Source organism: Chlorocebus sabaeus, chromosome 8 (genome assembly GCF_047675955.1).
Source record: "Chlorocebus sabaeus isolate Y175 chromosome 8, mChlSab1.0.hap1, whole genome shotgun sequence".
Classification (NCBI taxonomy): Eukaryota; Metazoa; Chordata; class Mammalia; order Primates; family Cercopithecidae; genus Chlorocebus; species Chlorocebus sabaeus.
Genome location: NC_132911.1, coordinates 110165256 through 110191349, shown reverse-complemented (window position 1 = coordinate 110191349; position 26094 = coordinate 110165256). Strand labels below are relative to the sequence as shown.

The window sequence follows — 26094 nt, the reverse complement described above, 5'->3', positions numbered from 1 at the left end:
AGTGGATATTTAATACAGAGAATTAGTTTATTCCTCACAGTTCTGTAGGCTGGGAAGTCCAGTATCACAGTGCCAGCATCGTATGAGGGCCTTCTTACTGTGTCATAGCATGGCCACGGCAGAAGGGGAAGAGAACATAAGAGAGGGCAGGGAAGGGGGCCAAATTCACCCTTTCATCAGGCACCCAATACCGCAATAACTAGCCCACTCCCCAATAAGAGCATTAATTCTTTAATAAGAGGTGATGCAACCACCTCTTACCAGGTCCTATCTTCCAACACTGTTGCCTTGGGGATTAAGTTTCCAACACATGAACTTTGGGGGTATGTTCAAACCACAGAATTCTACCCCAGGCCCCCAAATTGATGTCCTTCTAACAATGCAAAATATATTCATTCCATCCCAACAGTCCCAAAAGTCTTAACGCATTCCAGCATCAACTCAAAAGTCCAAAGTCCAGAGTCTCATCTATATCAGATACGGCTGAGACTCAAGGCATAATTCATCCTGAGACAAATTTCTCTCTAGCAATGAGCCTGTGAAGTCAGCAAATTACATGCTTCCTAAAAACAATGGTAGGACAGGTATAGGGTATACATTCTCACTTTAAAAGAGAGGAATAGGCAAGAAGAAAGGGCTAACTGGTCCCAAGTAAGTCCAAAACCTAACAGGGAAAACAACATTGCCTGACAGTTCCAGAATTGACCTGGGCATACTGAGGCAGGCATCGGGCTCCCAAGGCCTCAGGCAGTCCCGCCCTGTGGGATTGCTGGGCTCAGTCCACCCAGCCGCTCTCCTGGGTTAGAGTCTCATGCCTCCAGTTCTCCCAGGCTGATGCTGCAAGCTAGTAGCTCTACAGTTCTGAGATCCTGGAAGTAGCCCCACTCTCACGGCTTCACTAGGTATTGCTTTAGCGGGGGCTCTCGGCAATAACTCTATGCCTGTGAGAAATCTCTTCCTGGGCCCCCAGGCTATCCATAACAGTCCTTGAAATCTTGGTGGAGGAAGCCATACTTCCACAGCTCTTGTATTCTGCATGTCTGTAGAATTAGCACCACGTGGACACCCACCATGGTTTACAGTTTCTACCTTCCAGAGCAACAGGTTGAGCCACACCTGGGCCCAACTGAGCCACAGTTGGGGCAACCAAAGAGTACTGCATCAAAATGCAGGGAACAGAGTCCCATGGCAGACCTGGGCAGCAAATACGGAGCTTTTAAGGGAAGCTCTCTGGAAATCTGGCCCTCAAGTTCCTAGCTTGAGGAAAATCTTTGAAATGTCTTTGGGGTCATTCACCCATTATCTTGATAAATAGAATTTGGCTTCCTTCTATCCATATTAATCTCTTTAGTAAACAGTTGCTTGGTCAGACCCTTAGAATTCTCTCCCGAACATGCTTTTTTATTCTTTATGTGGCCAGGCTGAGAGTTTTCCAAATCTTTCTGTTCTTCTTATTTTTAGCTATAAACTCAGTCTTTAAATCATTTCTCTCCACTTGCATTTTACTATAACTAGTTACAAGCAGCTACACAGCTCTGTCAACATTTTACTTAAAAATTTTCTTCCACCAGATATCCTAGTTTATTGCTCTTCAGTTCTGTCTTCCATAAAGTCCTCAGGCATGGACACAATTCAGCCAACGTCTTTGCCATTTTGTAGAAGGATGGCCTTTCCTTCAGTTCCCAATACCTTGTTCTACATTTCTAATTGAGAGCTCATCCGAATGGCATTTACTATCTATATTTCTACCAACATTCTGATACCAACCACTTAAATAATCCCTAAGAAGATTTTGGCTTTCCCTACAGCTCTTGTCTTCTGTGCCTTCATCAGCATTGTCCTTAATGCCCCATTTACAGTAATCTAGCCTTTTCTAGCCTGCTCCTCTGAATTCTTCCAGCCTCTCTTGGTTGCACAGTTCCAAAGCTGCCTAAACATTTTCAGGTAGTTATTATGGCACAGCCCCACCTCTTGGTACCAATTTTCTGTCTTAAGTCTGGCTTTTGTTGCTATAACAGAATAACAGAGCCTGGGTAATTTAAAGAGGAAATATTTATTTCTCAAAGTTCTGGAGACTAGAAAGTCCAACATCAAGGTGCCAGCATCTTGTGAGGGCCTTCCTGCTGCATCATCCCACGGCAGAAGGTAGAAGGTAAAGAAAACATTGGAGAGGGCAGGGAAAGGGACAAAATTCATCCTTTTATCAGAAACCTACCCCAAGACAACGAACTAACCCACTTCTGGGACAACAGCATTAATCTTTTAATAAAAGGTGACCTAATCCAAAGTAATTATTTTGCACAACAGTGAATCCCAGTGCCTGGCATAGTGATTGGCTCACTGACTGGCACATTGGAGGTATTTATCAAATGTCTTTAACAGATAAGTAGGCATTCAATTAATAAATTCTAGCTTAAGAAGTGGAGAACTACTGAAAAATACTGTCTAAAAATAATGCCACTCAGATGTCTTAGCCACTTAATTAAAGGTCAATTGGATGATGTGTTTTTATGTACAATGCATATAATAAATGCAACTGGAATTTACAGGAAGAACACACACACATACCACACACACAAACACATGCACACACATTTCTTTATTTGGTCTTCTGGATCCCTGAGTCTCCATTCGTCTATCATTCCTTTGGTTGACATGGGACTTAATGCTTAATTTCATGACCAGTTCAAAGAACAGCTGAGCAGAGGAATTAACAAGGCTCAAAAGGTAATCAAATATCTGCCAATGTCTTGTTATGTTATCATGGATGGATATTCTATAGGCTATGCAAGCTGCAAAGAAAACATGTAGGTGAAATCATGATGTGGAGAAAAGAAACCCACAATAGCTGCTCATCAAGATAGATTCCATTTGTTTCTTCTTCAAATTACATTGATGGCATTAAATAATTTCCAACACATTTATTTTATCAATAAAAATAAGACAGTGGTGCTAGATGAATCAAATTCCATTATTTGATCATTTTTACAAGTTTTGTTTTCATTTCATAAATAATCCAATGATTTTTTAAGATAAATAATGTTAATTCTGCTTCTGTTGAATATGCTAGAAGCCCAGAAAATCCTTCATAAAGAGCTATTCAGGAAACAACAACACTAGGATACGGTCATATGACTCGATGAATGAATTTGAATTGTCAGAGGAAGCAGGCAAGTGGGTATGGGACAGAAAGACTGTATCTTCGTTCTATTCCTAGCTATATCTTTATCCTCTGGGTGACCTATGATGACTCACATCTCTCTGAGTGCTTGCAGTGACTCAGAATTGTTTTAAGAAGTTCTTTATTTAATTCTATATCATAGATCATTTCCGCTGGAAAGCATACAATACAAAATGATCTCTTTTTCTTTCTTTCTTCTATCTATTCATAGGAAAAGTTATTAACTTCGTATATAGATTGAAGTGAAATGTCATTAAGTTTATAGCAATTAATGGTGAAAAACTAGTCATAAAAATGTTATAGAAAATATTTTTTAGTTTTTGAATTACGTGACTAAACAGCATTGAATTGTACAGCCAAGAAGCAAAAGCTCTATTGGAATTTGGGTATTAATCTAGATCTATTGGGAAAACACTAAATATATCTTTCATAGTATTGGAGTCAATGGATCACAATCTAAAAATACAAACTTTCAAACTTCCTTTTCTTTAAGAATTGCTCAGAATCCTGGGAGTCAAAAGAGTCCAAAGGTATGAGTCTGACCCCAGGAAGCTGCATTTCTGTCCAGTATCCCAGGTGACTGATCGGACCAGACAATATTTTCAGCAACACTGCTCTAGAGGGTCATCACCTGTTCCTTGGTTGGCATCTCTTTGAGAATTACATTAACATCTATAAATAGAATGACTCATGACTAACATTAGGAATTCAGACACAGACTCTTAATTTTAACACTCAGTAATGAAATGAGAAGACAGTTTTAAAGGACATGCATTTGCCCTTGGCTAATGTTTTTATCAATAGACAGTATTTCAACTGAGACTTTACACTTGCTCCTGAAAGTTCTATAATTGCTTTTAGTTTTCTTATTTAGGTTCTGGTCTCTGGCTTGATTTTAGTGTAAAAATTGTGAAGACGTAAATTATCGTTTATCAAATAGATTGTTCAATCCTGATGAAATGCACAAAAATATTGGGTTATTGAGTTTTATATCTGTTTGTTTTATAAGACATGGGCCTTGGCCAACACGAAACTTAAATATTCTGACTAACTCAAAACAACAAATCCTTTGTTAAATGATGCTTGACCAAGGGCACCAAGTCATACAAAAGCAACAGTATCAGAAGTTCTCCCTGGACAACTCTGGAACTCTAAATCACTCCATAAGCAAATAAAAGGAAGGAAATACATCAAACTATATTTAATCAAGTTTTATCAAATAATAGCTGTGTGCAAGCAGCAAGGGTACGGACAAAAGTACTATAGTGTAAGTTCTTATCTTTCAACATGCAATTACTAAAAAATGTGAGAAATATTCAAATAAGTATACACAAAATGCTCAGAGGGTGGCAAGGCAGACGAGACCCCATCCATCTGGGGAAGTAAGAAAGGCTTGAAGATGGCAATTACATTGGAATGAATGCAACAACACAGAGTCAAAAAAGTATCTGCCCCAGTTCACAAAATCTCATAGTTTGGAGTAAAAGTGTGAAGGATTGACTAGTGGAAAGAGGAAACTGGAAGAGTATGTTGGGGACAGGCTAAAAATAGCATATATTCATTCCATGAATAAGATAATTAATTTCATCAATTCTGAGATGAACTTTAGTTATTATTATTTTTTAACATTTTAACACCTCCGAAATGAAGATGCCGTTGGGTGGGTAGCAGTTTTGATGTTGTCACTACCTGTACGTGGACATCAAAACTTGCAAAGTAAGTGTCAGCAACTTGAAATAACATGACTCTTTTTTATTTATTTATATATATATACACACACACACACACACACACACACACACACACACACACATATACACACACATAATTTTTTTTTTTTTTTTTTTTTGAGACAGAGTCTCACTCTGTCTCCTAGGCTGGAGTGCAGTGGCATCATCTTGGTTCACTGTGACTTCCCCTTACCGGCTTCAAGCGATTCTCATGCCTCGGCCTCCTGAGTAGCTGGGACTACAGGTGCATGCCACCACGCCTGGCTAATTTTTTGTATTTTTGTAGAGATGGGTTTCACCATGTTGCCCAGGCTGGTCTCGAACTCCTGAGCTCAGGCAACCCACCCACCTAAAATGACTCTTTTAAGAAATGCTTCAACTCTAATACTCCTGATGAAATGGAGAATGCTGTGTTGAGAAACACAAATATCAATGATTTTCAGGTAGAAAGAGATTCATAAAGGTCAAACTTAAAACGTAAAGTTGGAATAATTACCTTAACCAATATATTTTTTCTTATGTTTCCCTTTTATTTATGCATTAGAGTGACATATAATAAAATCTTTTTTCCTGAAATATAAAAATGGTTTTTCAGTAAGAATACAATAAAAATTCAAAGAATAAGAATGTATTGTGCCTTAGTTCAATTGGCAGAATTTTTTTTTCTTAGCAGTACATAAAATAATGGTGTGTTTTCTGATCACCACCATCTTAGACTTGATGAAATGGGCTACTCAGCCCATGTGCATTGTGCACCTAGGCTATGCCAAGTACTATGCTAGATGCTAGGGGGTAATGGTGGGCAAAACATGACAATGTCTCAGATCTTACAGTGCTTACAGGCTCAGGTCCTGAATTATGGCTGAAAAGCCTGGACTATGTATTATAATTGGATACCACCGTGAGAGTTTAAGACCAGGAGTGATGTGATCAGATACATTTTGAGGGAAGTTAGCTCTAGCAGTGGCATATAGGAGAGAAGGCAGGACAAGGAACTGGTGGTAGGAGGAATAGTTAGAAAAGTCTTGAAATAGTTTGTGTGAGATATAATGAGGGCCTGAATTAAGGCATGGTCACAGGCAGAGAAAGAAAAAAGAGAATTTAATCAGGATGATTCCTACTGCTCATAGTTCATGATCAAAGAAATCCAGCAGACAATTTCAACTGCCTTCACATTGATGGAAATATACTAAAGCAATTGAGAGCTATTCTATCATCAAACATATTTTTCATTTTCAAAGTGGTCCATATACTTTACCTTTGGTTAGCCCAACACTTAGGGCAAGGCACCATGCTAAGCTCAGGGAATACAAAGAAAAGAGTCTTCCCAGGTGAGGGCGAGAAAGAGATCCATGGTTGATTTGATGACACCAATGTGCTTATGTGCAGTAAAACTAACTGGGTGAGCTCAAAGTGCACAGCACCACTGGAGATGGAAAAGATCTCCAAGGGGCAGTCACATCTGACCAGGCACTTGAGGAAGTAGTACAAAGAAGTCATTGGACATTCTTGTACAATGCAAGAAAGGGCATTCTGGGCAGAGGTAAGCTTGTGTAGAAACAAGGAGGTGAGAAAGAGCAGAGCACATTTGGGGCAATTTTCAATAGATGGCTATGGCTTAGTACAAGATGCCTATCAATAGCGGGAGAGGTTTGGGGCAGATAATCCAAAAGTCCTTACATCTTTTAAAATGTTTCAATTTAGTCCTAATACACGACAGACCCACTAAAGGACTGCCTACGTTTCATTTTATGTTACTTAAAAAGGCCCTTAAAATGTACTCTAAATTGGATTCCACATAGAAACAATCCTGGAAAGAATTTTCAACAAGTTTCAAAATAAACAACAAAAAGCAAAGGATGAGATTTCAAATGTGACCCTAGCTTAAGGATGCAATTAATTTGAAATGTTCTCATAAAGTACAATTCCAGGAGCAGTAAATTGGTGACCAAGTTAAACTTTTGTTTCTTTAAAAGTCCAATATCAAGTAGAGTGGGTGGCCCTATTTTCAGAATTATTCCATGATGCACTTTGATGTAACAGAAAGAAAAGGTATCCATAGATACAGTGTTGTTAGTGGTGATTTTTACTTTTTGGTAAAGATAACAAGATATGAAACAATTTTCCTGTTAATTAAAACTTACTCTATTTCTGAGCATGATATTTTAAAGAAATTTTATATATATAATGAACATTTGGATATATATGTGGTTAATGGTTATTTTAACAAACATTTCGGTTTGCTGAAATTGTTATAGGTTAAATTAAAAGATAGTGTGTCTTTAAGTTCAGACTTACATGGATTTCACAGATTTAAGAAAATGCAATGGAATAAAAATTCAGCTAATACCACGCTTCTCTTTTGGATATTTGTGGAGTTCAGTATCCATCTTGTATCACATTTAATTTACCACTGAAGAATTAACCACTTCTTTGTTCTGAGTCTGTAATTACACATGAGCTTACCAGACAGAAACCAAATGCATATGGAGTTAGGAGCTAGACTACGGTCCATGTGTCCCGCATACAATATGTCGGCTAGCCTCTGGAACCCCAAACTTGGCACACAGTGGACATTCAGTCAAATATGCTCCCGTTCCCCAAATCATCTCACGTTCTCATGTTTTTAACTTCCTACTGTTTGAGCCTTCCTGCTGTTACATCATATTTGTTTTTCAGCATGTATCTCTCAGTCTCACCACTAACCTGTAAAATTCTGGAGAGCAGGAATCATGTTTTATTCACTTTTGAACATTCTTATTTTTAAAAAGCCAAGGGACATGCAAAAAATAAAAGCTAAAGAAATGTATGTTGAACCAAATTGGAAATATATGCACAATACTTAAAACTTCTGTTGCTAATCTCAACAGAGACGAGTGTTTCTAGAAAACAATCGAAATTTTATACTATATCAAGTGACGTAATGCCTCTGTCTCTGTGCTACTTTAAAATCGTAACGTTTTCAACCAGCATACTTCAACATCATCAAAACTAATATTTGAAAGAAAAAAAGAACATTTTCTGTCATGCTGAATTAAAAACAATCATTACATAAAATGAAACTCAACTGACTTTCAAGTGTATGATTATGTGCATACAAAATTGCTTAAAATGGCAAAGCTAAAAGAACACATCCTTAACTCTATTCTGATCCACGTATAAGAATGAAAACTATAATGTATTCTACAGATAACTTTTTTGTTTCTAAATGGGCAGAATTCATCTGTATAAATAAAACATATATTAGAGCCAGTATACATGCTTTTAAGATTTCTAATTGCAATGATAATAAGCCAAACTGTTTGCAAATATCACACACTCAGCTGTGTCCCTTGATTCCAGGTAGTCTAGAAAGGAACGTTCAGAGTGTCAACATGAAAACTCACGTGCTCAGGTGACTGCCTTCTTGTCTTCACCTCAAGAGCATATTGTTTTACACTAAACCCTGAGGGAATGAGCACAATTTCATTTAGACATTAGAATATTTGTTTCAGACACTGGAGCTGTGAAGAGAGTCAGGCTCAACATCTCTAGCCTTGAAAGGTTCTATAGGAGTGCAAAGAATGTGTTATATCCTTTCTCGGTTCCCAATTTGCAGTGAGAATTTCACTGAATATCACAGTTTGCAGCTTTACAGAATACTACCAGATTAGCAAATTTGCTTCAGTTATAGATGCAAGAAAAGTTAGGGAAATGAGTAGATAAGCTGTCTGTTCTTAAGAAATAAGAAAATGAGGAATTACTTTTCTGAGGTGCACAGGCAAGTTATCAATCGGTGTCAAAACTTTGCTTTGCCTTAAAACTAAAACTAAAGAAACAAACAAACAAAACAAACAAACAAACAAAACACTCTCTTTCAGAGCTCTATAAAATGAAAATACAAGAGCATTTAAGGAATCATACTCCTATGTTCAAGAGATACTTAGGTGGCTTGAAAAGGTCTGCTCTGTTTTACTTGGAATGCTAGTTGGCACTACAAGAAGTTTGGGACTGGCAGTTTGTTGTGTACGGTGCACTGCTGCTGCATCAGCCAAGAAGAGCAGACTCTGAGGGAGAATGTCCTAGGCAATGTGCTGATGTCGGAGCTGCCTCTCTTTTCCTGCTTCTTACATTGATTGCTTTTGCTTTTCCTTTTCAAGCCACAATTTAGAACTGCAATAATTTAGTGTTTTTTCCCCTTCCAACAACAAAAATTTAATATTACATGTACCCAATTCCTTCCACTTTGCTACAAAGAATCTAAACTGAAAATACTACACGGACAAACATGAATGTGAAAACACCACATTCTTTCAGGGGATATGGAGTAATTTAAGAAATGCGTACTTGGGAGGTAGCCAGGCATAATTTTGATCCTTTAATCACTAAGCAATTGCAGTGTTATGAGGAACGTCTTCATAATCAGACCTTAGCTTTGGTAAAAGCACCTGGCTCATTTCACTGTTTCTGTCAGGTGTCTATTTAAAACACTCAGGGAATCGATCACTCTCTTATCTGAACATCCATCATTGCATGAATAAATTATGGTTCATTCATCACATGAAAATTATGTACCAATGCAAAGCTCAGCTTCAACTCTATTGGCCTGGAGTAAGCACTATGATATACGACTTGATGAAATATCAAGTTTCAGAGTAATGTTTATACTTTTATTTTTGTTTAAAAGTGTGCATGCCTGTGAGACAGCATACACGTGATAAGCATGAAGAAAAATGTGAACGTGCTCTCCATGCCCAGACAGTAGGATTAGAAAGGGGATGTGACCCTGCTGACTCCAAGGGACAGCAAAAAAAAATTAAAAGAAAAGAAAGTAAAAGAAATCCTCTTAATGTGGCATCATTAAGATTTTTCTTTTATTTGTATCAATATGCACATATTTTGTAATTTGAATATCTAATGACGGAAATGTAAAAGGAATTTTAAACAAGTAATTTGGGATTGGATTTAACTTTTAAGAAATCTATTACCAAGCTTCTGTGGACTCTACCATCATCATTTACTAGCTGCGTGGAGCTGGATAATTTGCTTTCTCTTTTCTTACCTCAGTATGCTACCAGTTACGATGGGAATTATAACAATACAAACTTTGCAGGAATGGTTGTGATGATGCCATTAATACAGGCAAAGCATACAGAACAGGGTGTAGCCTACATTCAACAATAGCTTTGGCTTTGAGTAGAAGTGGTGTTGTATCTGGGACTACTTCTCAAGGAATAACTTGCTAAGGTTTCTGGTAACTCTATTGGTTTTGTGACTAAACCGTATTCTATGTAGCTAGCTGCATTTGGCTCAGAGCTACGGATGGCCTTCCTTATTTAAATATTGATGGAAGAGAGGCAAGAAGAACTGCAAGATTTTTTCTTAAAATTAAACGAAGAGTCAAAAGTGAGCAGAGGGGTAACATCAGCTGAGGCAGATTCATTCTTAACAAGACAATTTCAACCCCTAAAATGTGTCAGGCAAAATTTATATTTGTTAAATTAAGTTTCCAGATAATTGTTGTTTTCTGGCTTCCAAGATGCAAATTCATGATCAACTATAAATGTCAAGCCAGGCAGAAGAGGGTGCTAATTAAGTAATCTGGTTAAGTACTCAACTTTCAAACATTGTGTTTTTCTCACCTGCCCACCTATAAACTTCATACCAGAGAACAAAATAGCTTTAATTATATAAGAGCATAACATAATCTTGAAATTTAAATGATGTTAACAACATCAATGATGTTATCTATATCTGACAGAAATAATGAAAAAGAAAATGCATTCTTACAGTCAGGAATAATGAGAATTAATGAGTAAAGGTAGTTTGCTTCTGGGGGCGGGAGATTTCCGCACTTTTGTTTTAACTGATGTTCTAAAAAGAGCACCCGGTCATCTACCAAGGCCAGTGAGGCCTATCCCTGTAATGAAGTCTATGCCGGTAACAACTGAAAAGGAAGAATTTCCAATAATTATTTTTTGTTGCTAGACCTATGTATTATTAGTTTAAAATATTAAGTGGTTGAAACTATTATTCGCAGAATAATATAGACAACGTTTTTCATGATTCTGTTTTTTTCAAGTAATTTTAGATTATTTTAAATAATATATTTAAGTTGAATACAACATACTGAAATACGTAAGTGCTTAATATATTTTAATTGAGAATACAAATTAGATTGTCTCCCTATGCCATTTAAAACCGCTTAAACCAAACAATAAAACTGTGTTCATAAACGATAGGTGGTGCCGAGTTGAAATCAGTAAAAACAGCATTTAAAAATACGAATAACTATGACTTTGAAATGGATCGTATGCAATGAATACCGCACAGCAAACATATCAGAAGGGTTTTCCCTTTCTTTAGTACCTATGTCTTTGGCAGTCTGCCTTGTTCACGGACCCACTTCACCAGGAACCAAATGGCAACAGAAATCCATCTGTTTGGTCCCATAAACACAAAGATTTGATTTCTCACTTGCACAGAAATCAGAGAGCTATTTTATAATGGAACTAGGAAACGTTTTCTTCATAACACAGGAAGTAACAACAGATGGAGGCTGATAGATCCCACCTACCCTGGGCTGTTTTTGTCCTTCGTCATTTCTGTGCAGGCAGGCAGGCAACCTTATATCTGTGTGGGAGCCGGGGCAGACCTGATCGGAGTTCTGTTACCTGTGAGCCCCGTACTAGATGTGTCGCTAGCTCCACCCACTACCTCCGCCAGGAGCCCGGCTGTTGGGGGGTGGTGCTAGTATCAGACCAACATCTAAGGCAAAAAGAGACCCAAATCCCACATAGCAAGCTGTTATCACCCAAAGAATATGCCGTTTGGTGTGTACAACGAAGGGGGGTACTAATTACGATGACTCTTCAGACATGTATGTGAGAAAGATCTGGAAGTGTATTTTTCTTTGGGTGCTACAAGGAAAACACAGAAGCGATTTAGAGATAGTACCCATATCAGACTTTTAACCAAGGAACACAAGAATATTGATATTGACACTGCTATCACTGTAATTCACTGTGTTCTTACAATGTGCTGGCATTATGGTAAGTGATTTACATGCATGACTTCGTTAATCTCACAGTGGACTCTAAGGGAGGTGCTATTCGTATTTCCATCGAACAGAATAAACAATAGAAAATTACCAAGGTTTAGGAACTTGCCCAAGGTTAGGTAGTTAGTAAGTGGCAGAGATGAGATTTGAATTTTGTCCTGTAAGAACCCAGACACTGACTTATTGAGCGCTTTACCCTCCGTCCCTCCCCTGCATACATTGCTTTCAGGAGATCCCTTTATATCACCAGACCATTTTCCCTTTATATTAAAAGAAAAATCAGATAAGGTAAATTAATGATTTCTTGTGAAGCATTCTACTAGCGATAAGCCTCAGTTACCAAAAGTCAAATTAATACCCTCAAAAATTTAAGATGTCCTCAAAGTAACGTTTGACTTTTAATTTATTTTAGAAATAAGAGATGTGTATGATGATACACAAAATTTGTAAACGTGGTCTTCAGCTATAAATTACACAGCATTATAACAAATAGAACTACCAGAAAGAATAAACTACGTGTCTTTTAACAATATGTTGAGGGTAGGATAAAAGCTTATTAAGTTTTCTTCCACCAGAGATCATCACAAACATTTGGTTTCCTTTCTTTGTTTTTGTTTTGTTTGGTTTGGTTTGGTTTGGTTTTTGAGACAAGGCCTTGCTCTGTTGCCAAGATTGGAGTTCAGTGGCACCATCTTGGCTCACTGAAGCCTCAACCTCTCAAGTGATCTTCCTGCTTCAGCCTCTAGAGTAGCTCAGAGTACAGACACATACCACCATGCCTGGCTACTTTTTGTATTTTTCAATAGACATGAGGTCCTGCTATGTTGCCCAGGCTGGTCTTGAACTCCTGGCCTCAAGCAATCTTCCCACTTCAACCTTCCAAAGAACTGTAATAGCAGGCATGAGCCACTGTGGCTGGCCAAAAATTTGATTTTTTATTTATTTTTTGGAGATGCCCAGCCTGGAGTGCAGTGGTGCTGTCTCAGCTTGCTGCAAGCTCCGCCTCCCAGGTTCAAGCAATTCTCTTGCCTCAGCCTCCTGAGTAGTTGGGATTACAGGCACACACCACCACACCTGGCTAATTTTTGCATTTTTAGTAGAGACAGGGTTTCACCATGTTGGTCAGGCTGGTCTCGAACTCCTGACCTTGTGATACCATTCGCCCCAGTCTCCCAAAGTGCTGGGATTACAGGCGTGAGCCACCGCACCTGGCCTCAAAAATTTGATTTCTAAGTGGAGAAGCTCCCTGTGGATTCAGAGAAGTCATGAAGCAGGACTATCCTGTTATCCTGTTATCCCAGGTTATCCTGTTTACAAGCTTAACTTGTAAAGCAAAGTAGAAATGAGTTAGAGCAATGTTCTTAGAATACAAGTTTATTTGTTAATGAACCACATTTGAACACAAGGGTCCACCTTGCAGATTTCTAGAGGGTATCAAGGATGGGGAGATAAACCACTTCTCATCTCCCTCATATTTTTCACTCTCATTCATCTGCCTGGACTGAAAAAGAAAACTTTCAAAGTCAATCTCTATTTGATAGCCTAGTAAGAAAGGGCTCTTCTTGATTCCCTCTGCAGATAGTAGGGTCTGAAAAACATTGTAAGGCCCTGGTCTTGTTACTGCTTCTGTTAATCAGCATGTCCAACCCAGGTGAAATTAAAGTCAACTTGTTTTTAAGAAAGGACATAGCCTGGCTCCACAAGCATTTCATTTTTGCCACTGTTCTCCAGGAGGAGCTGCATTTTTCTTCACTTTAAGAGGAGTAGGAAGATATGATTTGCCATGTCTGGAAACCCTTTCTAAAGCCTTGCAGTACGAATAGTGCTAAGCTGTGAATTAATTAGTATGAATGTCCTTTCATTTCTGCCCCTAACATTTCTATTCAGGTAGAATCTGATTAAGTGGACATCTAGAGTATACTTCAAAAGTAAATAAGGTCTAAAATAGGCATCGGATGAGGGACATGGATGGAAATGATGGTAAAAATGATGCTTTGGTAAGTGAGAGGGTGCATAGGAGACAGGCATGGTAATGAGGCTAGTCTTCATTTAGCACAAGCTGGAAGTGGTGCATCTGGGGTGCTGTCCTGAATCATGACCCATTTAATAATGAGCAGTTCTCAAACTGCAGGCACCAGACAGCATGCTTCAGTATCCTGCCGATGGATTCACCTGGCACTGTGAAAATGCTAATGTTTGAATGGGCTCTTACAATAAAGCTGTTAAGACTCATGGTACTTTTCACCTCTATATTGTGGTTTGGTTTATAATGATTCAGATTTCACCCTTCTTTGGTATTTCATGCTACATAAAGCCTCTTAAATGACTGCAAACCTATCACTAGTCCACGAGGTTATACTAGAAATAAAATAGGTAAGATGAGTGTGTTTGTCTACTTCACTGTACTGCAAGACTCTTTAATAATAGGACAGCAGGTGGAGATTATCAGGAGTGCTTCAGCAGTTTCCATTTAATTCCCTGTAAATAAATGGCTCTGTTGGTAGACTCATTAGACAAAGGATTCAGAAACACCAGAAGAAGAACTCTCCTTGAATTCGTAATGCCTGTTGCCCAAGGTCATATCTAAACTATCCATATCTGTTCTTAAATACTGTGATTTATATTAAATTATAATAATGCTAATATCTGTGTGGTGTATATATATGGGGGGTGGTGTGTGTGTGTGTACATATAAATTTCCTACAAGAATTTTATAACTAAATTTTTCAGATGATACTATCTTTTTTTATAGATCTTCTTTAAAAAAAATGGGATACATGTGCAGAACACGCAGGTTTGTTACATAGGTATACGTGTGCCATGGTGGTTTGCTGAACCTATTGATCTGTCCTCTAAGTTCCTGCCCCTCAACCTCCACCCCCAACAAGCCCCGGTGTGTGTTGCTCCTCTCCCCATGTCCATATGTTCTCATTGTTTAACTCCCACTTATGAATGAGAACATGCGGTATTTGGTTTGCTGTTCCTGTGTTAGTTTGCTGAGGATGATGGCTTCCAGCTTCATCTATGTCCCTACAAAGGACATGATCTCATTCCTTTGTGTGGCTGCATAGTATTCCATGGTGTATATGTCCCACATTTTCTTTATCCAGTCTATCATTGATGGGCATTTGGGTTGGTTCCATGTCTTTGCTATTGTAAATAGTGCTGCAATAAATATACATGTGCATGAATCTTTATAGTAGAATGATTTATATTCCTTTGGGTGTATACCCAGTAATGGGATTGCTGGAACAAATGTTATTTCTGGTTCTAGATTCTTGAGGAATTGCCATACTGTCTTCCACAATGGTTGAACTAATTTACATTCCCACCAACAGTGTAAAAGCACTCCTATTTCTCCACAGCCTCATCAGAATCTATTGTTTCTGGAATTTTTAATAATCCATTCTGACTGGTGTGAGATGGTATCTCATTGTGGTTTTGATTTGCATTTCTCTGATGATTAGTCATGTTGAGCTTTTTTTCATATGTTTGCTGGCCACGTAAATGTCTTCTTTTGAGAAGTGTCGGTTCCTATTCTTTGCCCAGTTTTGATGGGGTTGCTTGTTTTTTTCTTGTAAATATGTTGAAGTTCCTTGTAAATTTTGGATATCAGACCTTTGTCAGATGGCTAGATTTCAAAAATTCTCTCCTATTCTGTAGGTTGCCTGTGAACTCTGATGACAGTTTCTTTTGCTGTGCAGAAGCTCTTTAATGAGACCCCATTTGTGAATTTTGGCTTTTGTTGCAATTGCTTTTGGCATTTTTGTCATGAATTCTTTGCCCATGTCCTGAATGGAATTGCCTTAGAAAACAAAGAGAAAAGCAGGAGTGGCAATTCTAGTCTTTTATAAAACAGAGTTTAAACCAACAAAGATCAAAAAAGACAAAGAAGGGCATTATATAATGGTAAAGGGAACAATTCAACAAGAAAAGCTAATTATTCTAAATATATATGCACCCAATACAGGAACACCCAGATTCATAAAACAAGTTCTTAGAGACCTACAAAGAGACTTAGACTCCCACACAATAATAGTGGGAGTCTTGAACACCCCATTGTCAGTATTAGTCAGATCAACAAGACAGAAAATTAACAAAGATATTCAAATCTTGAACTCAGCTCTGGATGAAGTGGACTCAGTAGATGTCTACAGAATGCTCTACCCAAAATCAACAGAATATGCATTGTTCTTAGCACCACATGGCACTTATTCTAAAATCCACCTCATAGTTGGAAATAAAATGCTCCTTAGCAAAACGCAAAAAGAAATTATAATAAACAGTCTCTCAATACAACAGTGCCATCAAATTAGAACTCAGGATTAAGAAACTCACTCAAAAACCACAAAATTTCATGGAAATTGAACAAACTGCTCCTGAATGACTTCTAAGTAAATAATGAAATTAAGGAAGAAATGAAGTTCTTTGAAACCAATAAGAACAAAAATACAATGTACCAGAATCTTTGGGACACAGCTAAAGCAGTGTTTAGAGGGAAATTTACAGCAGCAAATGCCCACATCGGAAAGCTAGAATGATCTCAAATCAACACCCTAAAGTCACAAATGAAAGAGCTAGAGACGCAAAAGCAAACTAATCCAAAAGCTAGCAGAAGACAAGAAATACCTAAGATTAGAAAAGAACTGAAGAAGACAGAGACATGAAGAACCCTCCAAAAAATCAATGAATGCAGGAGGTGTTTTTTGAAAAAAGTTAACAAAATAGATAGACCGATAGACCAATAAAGAAGAGGAGAAGAATCAAATAGACACAATAAAAAATGATAAAGGGGATATACCACTGACCCCACAGAAATACAAATTAACATCAGCAAATACTATAAACGCTTCTATGCAAATAAACTAGAAAATCTAGAAGAAATGGATAAATTCCTGGATGCATACACCCTCCCAAGACTAAGCCAGGAAGAAGTCGAATCCCTGAATAGATCAGGAACAAGCTCTGAAATTGAGGTAGTAATTAATAGCCTACCAACGAAAAAAAGTCCAGGACCAGACGGATTCACAGCTGATTTCTACCAGAGGTACAAAGAGGAGCTGGTATCATTCCTTCTGAAACTATTCCAAACAATTGAAAAGGAGGGACTCCTCCCTAATTCATTTTATGAAGCCAGTACCCTCCTGACACCAAAACCAGGAAGAGACACAAGAAAAAAAGAAAACTTCAGGCCAATATCCCAGATGAATATCGATGCAAAAGTCCTCAATAAAATACTGGCAAACTGAATCCAGCAGCACGTAAAAAACTTATCCACCACGATTAAGTCTTGGCTTCATCCCTGGGATGCAAGGCTGGTTCAACATACGCAAATCAATAAACATAATCCATCCCATAAACAGAACCAAAGACAAAATCACATGATTATCTCAATAGATGCAGAAAAGGGCTTTGATAAATATTCAACACCACTTCATGGTAAAAACTCTCAAGAAACTAGGTATTGATGGAACATTTCTCAAAATAATAACAGCTATTTATGACAAACTCACAGCCAATATCATATTGAATGGGCAACAGCTGGAAGCATTCCCTTTGAAAACCAGTACACAAGGATGCCCTCTCTCACCACTCCTATTCAACATGGTATTAGAAGTTTTGGCCAGGGCAATCAGGCAAGAGAAAGAAATAAAGGCTATTCAAATAGGAAGAAAGGAAATCAAGTTGTTCCAGTTTGCAGATTACATGACTTCATATTTTGAAAACCCCATCGTCTTAGCCCAAAAACTTCTTGAACTGATAAGCAATTTCAGCAAAGTCTCAGGATACAAAATCAATGTGCGAAAATCACAAGCATTCCTTTACACCAACAATTGGCAGGCAGGGAGCCAAATCATGAATGAACTCCCATTCACAATTGCTGCAAAGAGAATAAAATACCTAGGAATACAGCTAGCAAGGGATGTGAAGGACCTCTTCAAGGAGAACTACAAACCAGTGCTCAAGGAAATAAGAGAGGACACAAACAAATGGAAAAACATTCCATCCTCATGGATAGGAAGAATCAATGTCATAAAAATGGCCATACTGCCCAAAGTAATTTAGAGATTCAATACTATTCCCATCAAATTACCACTGACATTCTTCACAGAATTAGAAAAAACGATTTTAAATTTCATATGGAATCAAAGAACACTACATAGCCAAGAAAATCCTAAGCAAAAAGAGCAAAGCTGGAGGCATCATGCCACCTGACATCAAATTATACTACAAGGCTACAGTAACCAAAATAGCATGGCACTGGTACCATAATATACATATAGACCAATGGAGCTGAATAGAGCCCTCAGAAATAACACAATGCATCTACAACCATCTGATCTTCGACAAACCTGCCAAAAACAAGCAATGGGGAAAGGATCTATTCAGTGAACAGTGCTGGGAAAACTGGCTAGCCATATGCAGAAAACTGAAACTGGATCCCTTCCTTCACCTTATAAAAAAATTAACCCAAGATGGATTAAAGACTTAAATGTAAAACGCAAAACCATAAAAATCCTAGCAGATGATACTATCTTTTTAGAAAACAATGAAAAATTTAAACAAAAGTTTATAGATTCAAGCTCAGCTATTAAAAATTAAGCAATGGCTAATACTAATACTGGGAATATGGTAAGAATGGGGAAGTACCAATTATTTTTATACATTTAACCTGGGAATACAAATTGGTGATAAAACACTCCTATCATCTAGGTTAACATGCTATGCTGATATTTTAATTTCAATTTGGTGATGTTTTATATTTTAGTATGTTTTCAAAGACTAAAGATAAATTATTACTTAAAAATCCCAACTGATGAATAATCTCTTCAATATTATTTTTCAATTTTCTGTATCTAAGGAGATAATAATTACAAACCAAATCCTACGCCTTCCTGAAAAGAAAAAATGAGAGTGAAAACTGTGGCTAGTAATCTATTCAACAGTGGCTTGATATGTTTTAGATGCATGCCTAGGGCTGTAGGCATGCATCTTTAACAATCAAATTTTGATGAACTGGAAATTATTCTATCACCCAGAACTAGAAAGGAATGGAAGTATCTTTTTATTCTTTAACTACATACCAAATAGTTTACCATGTAATAATATACCATATATTTTCTCTACTACTGAAATCAGCAGTACTTTTCAGTATATATAGAAAAAACATCACATTTTCATTAGAGATTGAGCCGATTGTCCTGTGACATTAGGATTGAGGACAAATTGTGCAGTCGTCCATATGGCAGCTCTGAGCACAACTGTCCAGAAAATATTGCACTATTTTCTTCAAAGCAGAGCCTATTAGACCATAGCTTTTTGGGGTAGGGTGTAAGTGTGTGAATAAGCCAATAAATTATAAGACTGTAATTATCTAGATAACATCCTAGAATTTCTAAAACTGCTGTCCACCTTGAAAATTACCAATGCAGTCCTGCCGCCGAGGAGCACCACTCTCAGTCCTCTCTCTAATATGGAGCAGACTTTTTTCATTTAGTTGAAGATGAAATAAAAGGTCAATTAAGTGAAATTTTCTTCATGCCTCCAAATATCAGCCACAGTAAAACCTCACTTATCCATCCCTTCAGCTATCCAGAATCTAGTCAATCATTTAAAAATTCACAAATCCTCAAGGATTTTATTCACATAAGAACTTTAAGTGCAGAACCTAATTAGAACTATATCTAAAACTTGATTTCATTATTATTCTTCAAGTAAGTATTTATATCTGGTTTCTCATTCATTCAACACATTTATTGAATCCTTTGGTGAATACTTGGTGGCATGTTGCTAAGTACTAAGGATTCAATAGTAAGAAAAAAATGATCTGCTCCATCTCCTAGCAGGTAGCAGGGCAAGATAAACCCACAATGTCTGTATGTCAAATAAGAAGGTGATTGAGGTGGGGTGGGCAGTGACTATTAAAAGCTAGCACATGCCTTTAGCTACATGGGAATTCACAACACATAGTGGTTTAGAATCTCTGAATTTAAAATAAAATATCAGAAAAAAGGGAAAGCAAATATCAGGAAAAACACAAATTGAACTAAATTTAAAAAATTTTTTTAACTACAATAACTTTTATTTTGGGTTTCTCTAACAAACTATGATAGACTGGGTGGTTTAAAAAGCAAACTTTTTTTTCCTCACAGTTCTGGAGGCTAGAAATCTGAGATCAGAGTGTGACTGTGTGGTCAGGTTTTTGGCGAGGGCTCTCTTCCTGGTTTCCAGAGAGATACTTTCTTGCTATGTCCTCACATGGTAGCGAGAAAGCTCTGGACTCTTCAACTCCTTTTAAGGGCACTAATCCCATCAGTGAGGCTTTACTTTCTTGATCTAATCTAATCCTTATAGACTCCCAAAGGCCCCCAACTCCAAATGTCATCTCATTTGGGATTAAAGTTTCAACATATGAATTTTAAAGGGTCACAGAATCGGTCCATAGCAGTAACAAACACAACTAAAAATACAATTTTTAAAAAAGCAAATATCTTCTGAATATGAACCATTGCAGGAACAACCATACAGCTATAATTTTCCATTATTTTGCTCCTGGCAGGTTCTAAGCACCTTTCATGGATTATCTCATTTAATTATCCCAAGAACAGCAACAGGGTTGTCTCTCTTGATAAACTCAATTCATATGCAGATGGAGCCTGAGGTACTGAGAGGTTAAGTAACTGGCCCAAGGTCATAAAGCTAGTAAATTATGGGAACCAGAGTAGTGCTGATGTAATTCCACACTTACTGGACAAGCTATATGGTCCTGCACCAACATGTTATGTCTGTATCGTAAGCATACTGCTCTCATTCATTGAATCCTAACTGTAAGCTGGGCACCGGTAAGTACTTAATAGGTATCATTTGATTTAACACAAAGAACAAATCTATGAGAACAGCACTGCTTTCATCCCCATTTTACAGATGATAAAAGTGAATCTCCGAGCAGTTAAATGATTTGCACAGTTCCAAAGCAGAAAATCCAGTGCCATTCAATAGCCATACCATATAAGCCATATATGTAATTTTTAATGTTCTGGAAGCCACATTAAAAAATAAGTAACTTTAATTGTGTTTTCTTTAGTCCAGTATATCCAAAATATTATCATTTCAACATGCAGTCAGTATAGAAATGACTGAGATATTTTGCAATTTTTTCATATTAAATCTGGGAAATTCAGGGTGTGTTTTTCATTTACAGCATATGTCAATACCAACTAGTGACTCCTGTTTTCGACATTATAACATAGGAAGATAAAACCATTTCTCTGGTTTGTGGTGGGTTTCCCAATCTCCTTCTTTCTTTATTTAGATGACTCTGGATTTCAATATAATTGTTTGACAATCTAGTCATTGTGTCCCTACCTTGATCTCCTACATTTACCTCTATGCTGATACCCATGGGCGCAATGAGATCCACACGTATTACAAGGTACGTATGAACAGTCCCTAAAGGTCTGCACCGGTCATTAGAAGCCTAATGTGTAAAGTGGTTGTTTGTCCTATTTACATGGCACATCACACATCATATATGCTGCTTGGGTGTTTATTTATCTTTTTTTTTGCTTATATCACTCCAGCTAGAGTATAAGCCCCCAAATAGTTTTCTTTACATCTCTACAGTCCCAGCTTCTAGCACAGTGTCATGCACATATTAGATAATGCATTTTAGGGGATCATAACAAATTCCCAGTAGGAGGCATCTTGCAGCTTCACTGTATCTACCACAGCACCTTGCCAAAGATTCTCAATTCATATTGTCTGAGTGAATGAGTTTTGCTTTATTGGCTAATATGAAAAACTCTACTGCACTCAGCAGGAAAACAGTTATTAAAGAGAATATATAAGAGGGTTGTTGGAGATGATCTCAGAAATTTAGAACCCATTTGCCATCCCTTATTCACAGGGAGCCAATGTCAAATTGGGATCATGATCCTGGTTTCTTGGTTCCTAATAGTGTATTCTTTCCATTGTTTATATGATTTCTTTCTGCTTATACGCTTCCTAATTTCTCCCAAGGGGAGAGTACTGTCCTCTAAATCAGAGGTCAAAGATAATGAAATAAAGATTGTGAATTGTTGATAAAGACCAGTTGCATTGGTGTAAAAGGCAGAAAATAGTGCAGTCTTAACACGTAAGATAAGAAAAATTCCATTCTATGCTAAATATCCTTTATTTTGGAGATATGAAGAGGGACATTTTACTTAATGCAAAGATATCTATGAAATTAGACACTAAGTCATTACACTTTCTTACCAAAAGTTCAGAGCTTCTAGCTTCTAGAAATAGTATTCACCTGTATGTTGATAGACTTGCTAATTTTAAAGAGATTAACCACAAATATGCTGATGCTTTTGAACATCACTTGCTTAACAAATTGTTGTTGTTGTTGTTTTTTAACAGAAGTACAAGAGCTTGACAAATAATCTCACAATGAATTTTAAAAGACAATTATATGGAGATAAAACACAGCATAAAGGATAAAAGAAAGTATTTTGGAGCCTTATAAATCTGGATCTGAATCCTGATTGTGCCACTTACTGCTATTGCACTGGAGGCATATAGAATGGACAGATTTTTTTTTTTTTTTTTAATGTTGTTTTGCTCAGTCAGTAGTCACCCTCCTTTCTTTTTGGGGAAGGTACAATGTACCACTTCTCTACTTATGGGGTTTGAGTTGCATTGAGCTGACCTTCCTGCCCCAGGGGGAGCCTATGATTCAGGTCAAGCCAAACCCAAGGAAAATGACACTCAATTCCAGGAACTGTAGGAACTACAGGGAGAGAGGCATGGCTGGTCTTCTAAGGTGACCAGAGAGGATGTGAGCCTGTAGCTGCTGGAAGATATTCTGCCACTTCTGCAGGGAAGGCTATGTGTGAAAGTAGCCGACAGAGAGAAATTTATAGTAAAGAGACAAAGAGAGGGAGATTATCTCCTTTAGGCTTAGGCATGACTGAAGCCAGCCACACCCCTAGACTTTATATGAACCATTAAACCACGACAACTTAGGTTTTCTGTCACTTGAAATTGTAAGGTTCTGATGAAAACTTCTCATCTGCATTATTGCTTTTTTTTTTAGATAGACACAAAACACTCATTTTTATTAGGCTGTGGTGAGGAGTAATTGAGCTCATATTCATAAAGCTCTTAGGACACAGTATAGTGGTGGCTATTTTGATTTTAAATGGGGCTGGAGAGTGAGGTGATTATGACTTTGGGCTGTTGAGCCAAATAGATCTTGTTTGAAACCTGGATATGCTAATTACCAGTAGTGAAAACTGGAATGAGATTACATAACTTCTCAATTCCTGTTCCAAATCTGTAGACTGAGAATAATAATAAATACTTGATAGAAGCCTCATGCCGACCATAAATGACATATGCAAGGGTCTAGCTGACTGTATGGCACATAAACGGGAATCATGAAACGGTAGCTATGGCTTATGCTATTATCAATTTCAATAAGTACTAACTCTAATTTTTTTATGGAGAAAGGCCTATAAATAGTATCTGTTTTAGTTTTTAGGCTAAAATACATGATTATTTTAAATTTCTCCTTGGAGAGGAAAAAAAAATGTGAAGTGGATTTCAAAAAAGCTAGGGTGACCTTAAATAGTGAAAATGGATGTAGCATCCAGAATGTAAAGCTCTACTTTACTCTTTATCCATCTGACCCACTTTTGATTGGTTAGATCACTTTTGTTCATATTTGTATGACCAACCCCATCCAATAAAGTAGTGAGTGATCAGAGCACTGAAGGGTGAGGAAATATATCACACAAAGAATGGTTACTATACCTGAGACTGAGCCTTGAGAAGACAGAGGGGCTTTGATAGGGCCGCATGCTATGGTGGTGAAGAAGGAATGTTCTGGAACACCAGACAGTAAAGGAAAACTATGGTGTGATAGTATCACTCTTATCTCACGTCAAAATGTACCCACTTTCCACAGTTTGATGGTCACCCCTGTCCCATCATGTAGAGAAAGTGTACTGATTCTTTACATGGGACATAAAGTCATATTCACAAGTCCCTGACGTGCTTATAAAGTCACATGAACATATGAATAATTCGGGCTTTGAGTGTTTAAGTGATTAAACAGATGTACTGATAATTACTGGAACAGGCACTTGCCTTTCATAGCATCACAGATCCTCACAATTGAGGGTGATTAGGGAGAAGACCTGACTGAATGACTGACAAGCCCAGATTCAAAGGCAATTTTGTCGTTTTCTGTGTTCAAGTAGAGACTCTGTCAAGAGCAATAAGGTCAGCAAGTAAGGTGTTGCTGCCAAGGAGAGCTCTTCGGGATCGGCTTTAGGAAACTCCTTATCAAGCCTCCACAGCCCGCTTCCTGTCACATCAACCTCATTGACCATTCCCTCCCTCACTTCCTCAGCCACACTGACCTTTGTCTTCCTAAACACAGCAAACATGCTCCCATACTCAGCAGTGTTCACTTGCTGTTCCTTGGACTGCAGAGTCTGTCACCAGATGTCTGCACAGTGATCCCTCATTTAGCTCTTATCTCAACTGTTAGCTCCTTAGAGGTGACACCTGGCCACAGCTAAGGCAGCTCCTCCCCACCCCTACCCAGTCACCTTCAGTCATGCCGCCCTGTGTTATATGCTTCATAGCAACGGTCCCCTCACCATGGAATGCTGTCTTGTTGAAACGTGTTTATTATTATCTCTCTCCTCCACTAACAGTAAGTCAAAGGAAGTAGAGACTTCAACAACTGTATTCATAATTGTATGCCCAGCATCAAGAACAGCATCTGATTCCTAGTAGGCACTCATTACAGAATTGCTGAATTAATGGATTGTATTTTCTGAATCCATTCAATTGTAACATTAGCTAATTTTTAATTTTTCTTAGCATAGATAAATATAGAAGTAAAGTTTAGATTAACCTCTGTCTAAACTGTTACAAATTATAAATTAGTAAAGTGAACTCAGCTTTTTTGTGTCTCAGAATAATTTGACAATGAGCAAGGAAAAATTATCACCTCGGAAAAGCAATTTTTTTTCTTATCTGTTTTAATGACATTCATAGCTTCAGAGTCAAAATACATGACATCACCCACAAAGTATGCTGCTTCAGAGCACATAAAAGCTCCTATTCTTCTGGAAATTGTCCATACTATAGAATTACAACCCTTAATGAGTTTTTCAGTGGTTTCATTTCTTTCTCTTCATCTGTTCAGTTTAACAAAGTTTACAATTCTGCCACAAAATTAGCTTTTTCTTAAACTTTGACAAACAAAATGCAAAACTCTCTGAAAGGTTTCTCTATGATTTAGTGGAAGAGCAGTGTTGCTTATTACCACTGGGGACACAGTAATTCAAATGATCTTACTGCTACACATGCTCACGCAAACATGCATGCATATAACTCCAAAACAAAATAATATAATCATAGGTAACATTACTTTCTAGTTTATTTAGGAGAAAATATTCAATATTAGGGTATTTTATCAGAAAAGTGTGAGATTTAAAGGATAAACATAATATCAAACTTGTTCTTTTAAAAAAAAATGTGACATTATGTTTTCCCTCCTAAAATGACTTTTAGATTTGGGAACATTTGCTGGTAGACCAATCATCAAAGCAAAAAATAATTTAAATGCAATCACGATTATCATGAATTTAACTGTTAAGTGAAAGAAACCAAATGCTTATTCTGTTATACATCTACAAGGAAAAAACAAAGAAGGTAACTATCTTTAAAAGAATGTTCCTTTCAGCATTGCTTAGAAAAGTGAAAAACTATAAGTAACTACAATCTAGCAATAGTGAACTGGATCAATAAACTGTGTGGGATAGTGAACCACAGTTAAAATAACTGGACTAGATAGATTAGATATATAGAAAAAGAGCTCAATCTGAAACTGCCTTCGCAAAATTATAACAGAGAACATTATAACAGTGAAAGAAATCAGACCTAATTTGACTCCATCTTGCTTCTAACCCTTAAACTGGACTTATTCATTCCTGGGCGTAGGCGGAACTAAGTTTGGGAAGGAATTCGGTTCATGGTTTGACTCTGAAACAAAATTGGTAACAGCTCTTTCCCAAAAAGACCCACTTCTTGCCTGGGGTCCAATCTGCCTTTGCAGGACTAACAAATTAGCTACAAGATTA

General features: G+C 37.4%; 1 protein-coding gene across 7 annotated transcripts in view; it reads right to left on the bottom strand.

Annotated features, from left to right (window-relative positions):
- Nucleotides 1–26094, bottom strand: part of OXR1 (oxidation resistance 1) — a 477189-nt gene that overhangs the window by 288834 nt on the left and 162261 nt on the right. For 2 of the 7 annotated variants that reach the window (XM_073018311.1, XM_073018313.1), the window contains exon 1: nt 11468–11587. The exons of 3 other annotated variants lie outside the window; for them this stretch is intronic. In XM_073018311.1, coding sequence (XP_072874412.1) covers nt 11468–11493 — 26 coding nt within the window. In that variant the 5' untranslated portion in view covers nt 11494–11587. Of the gene's footprint in view, nt 1–11467; nt 11592–26094 lie in introns of those variants that run through there. 2 more of the 7 variants (XM_008001335.3, XM_008001338.3) reach the window with 2 other exon arrangements.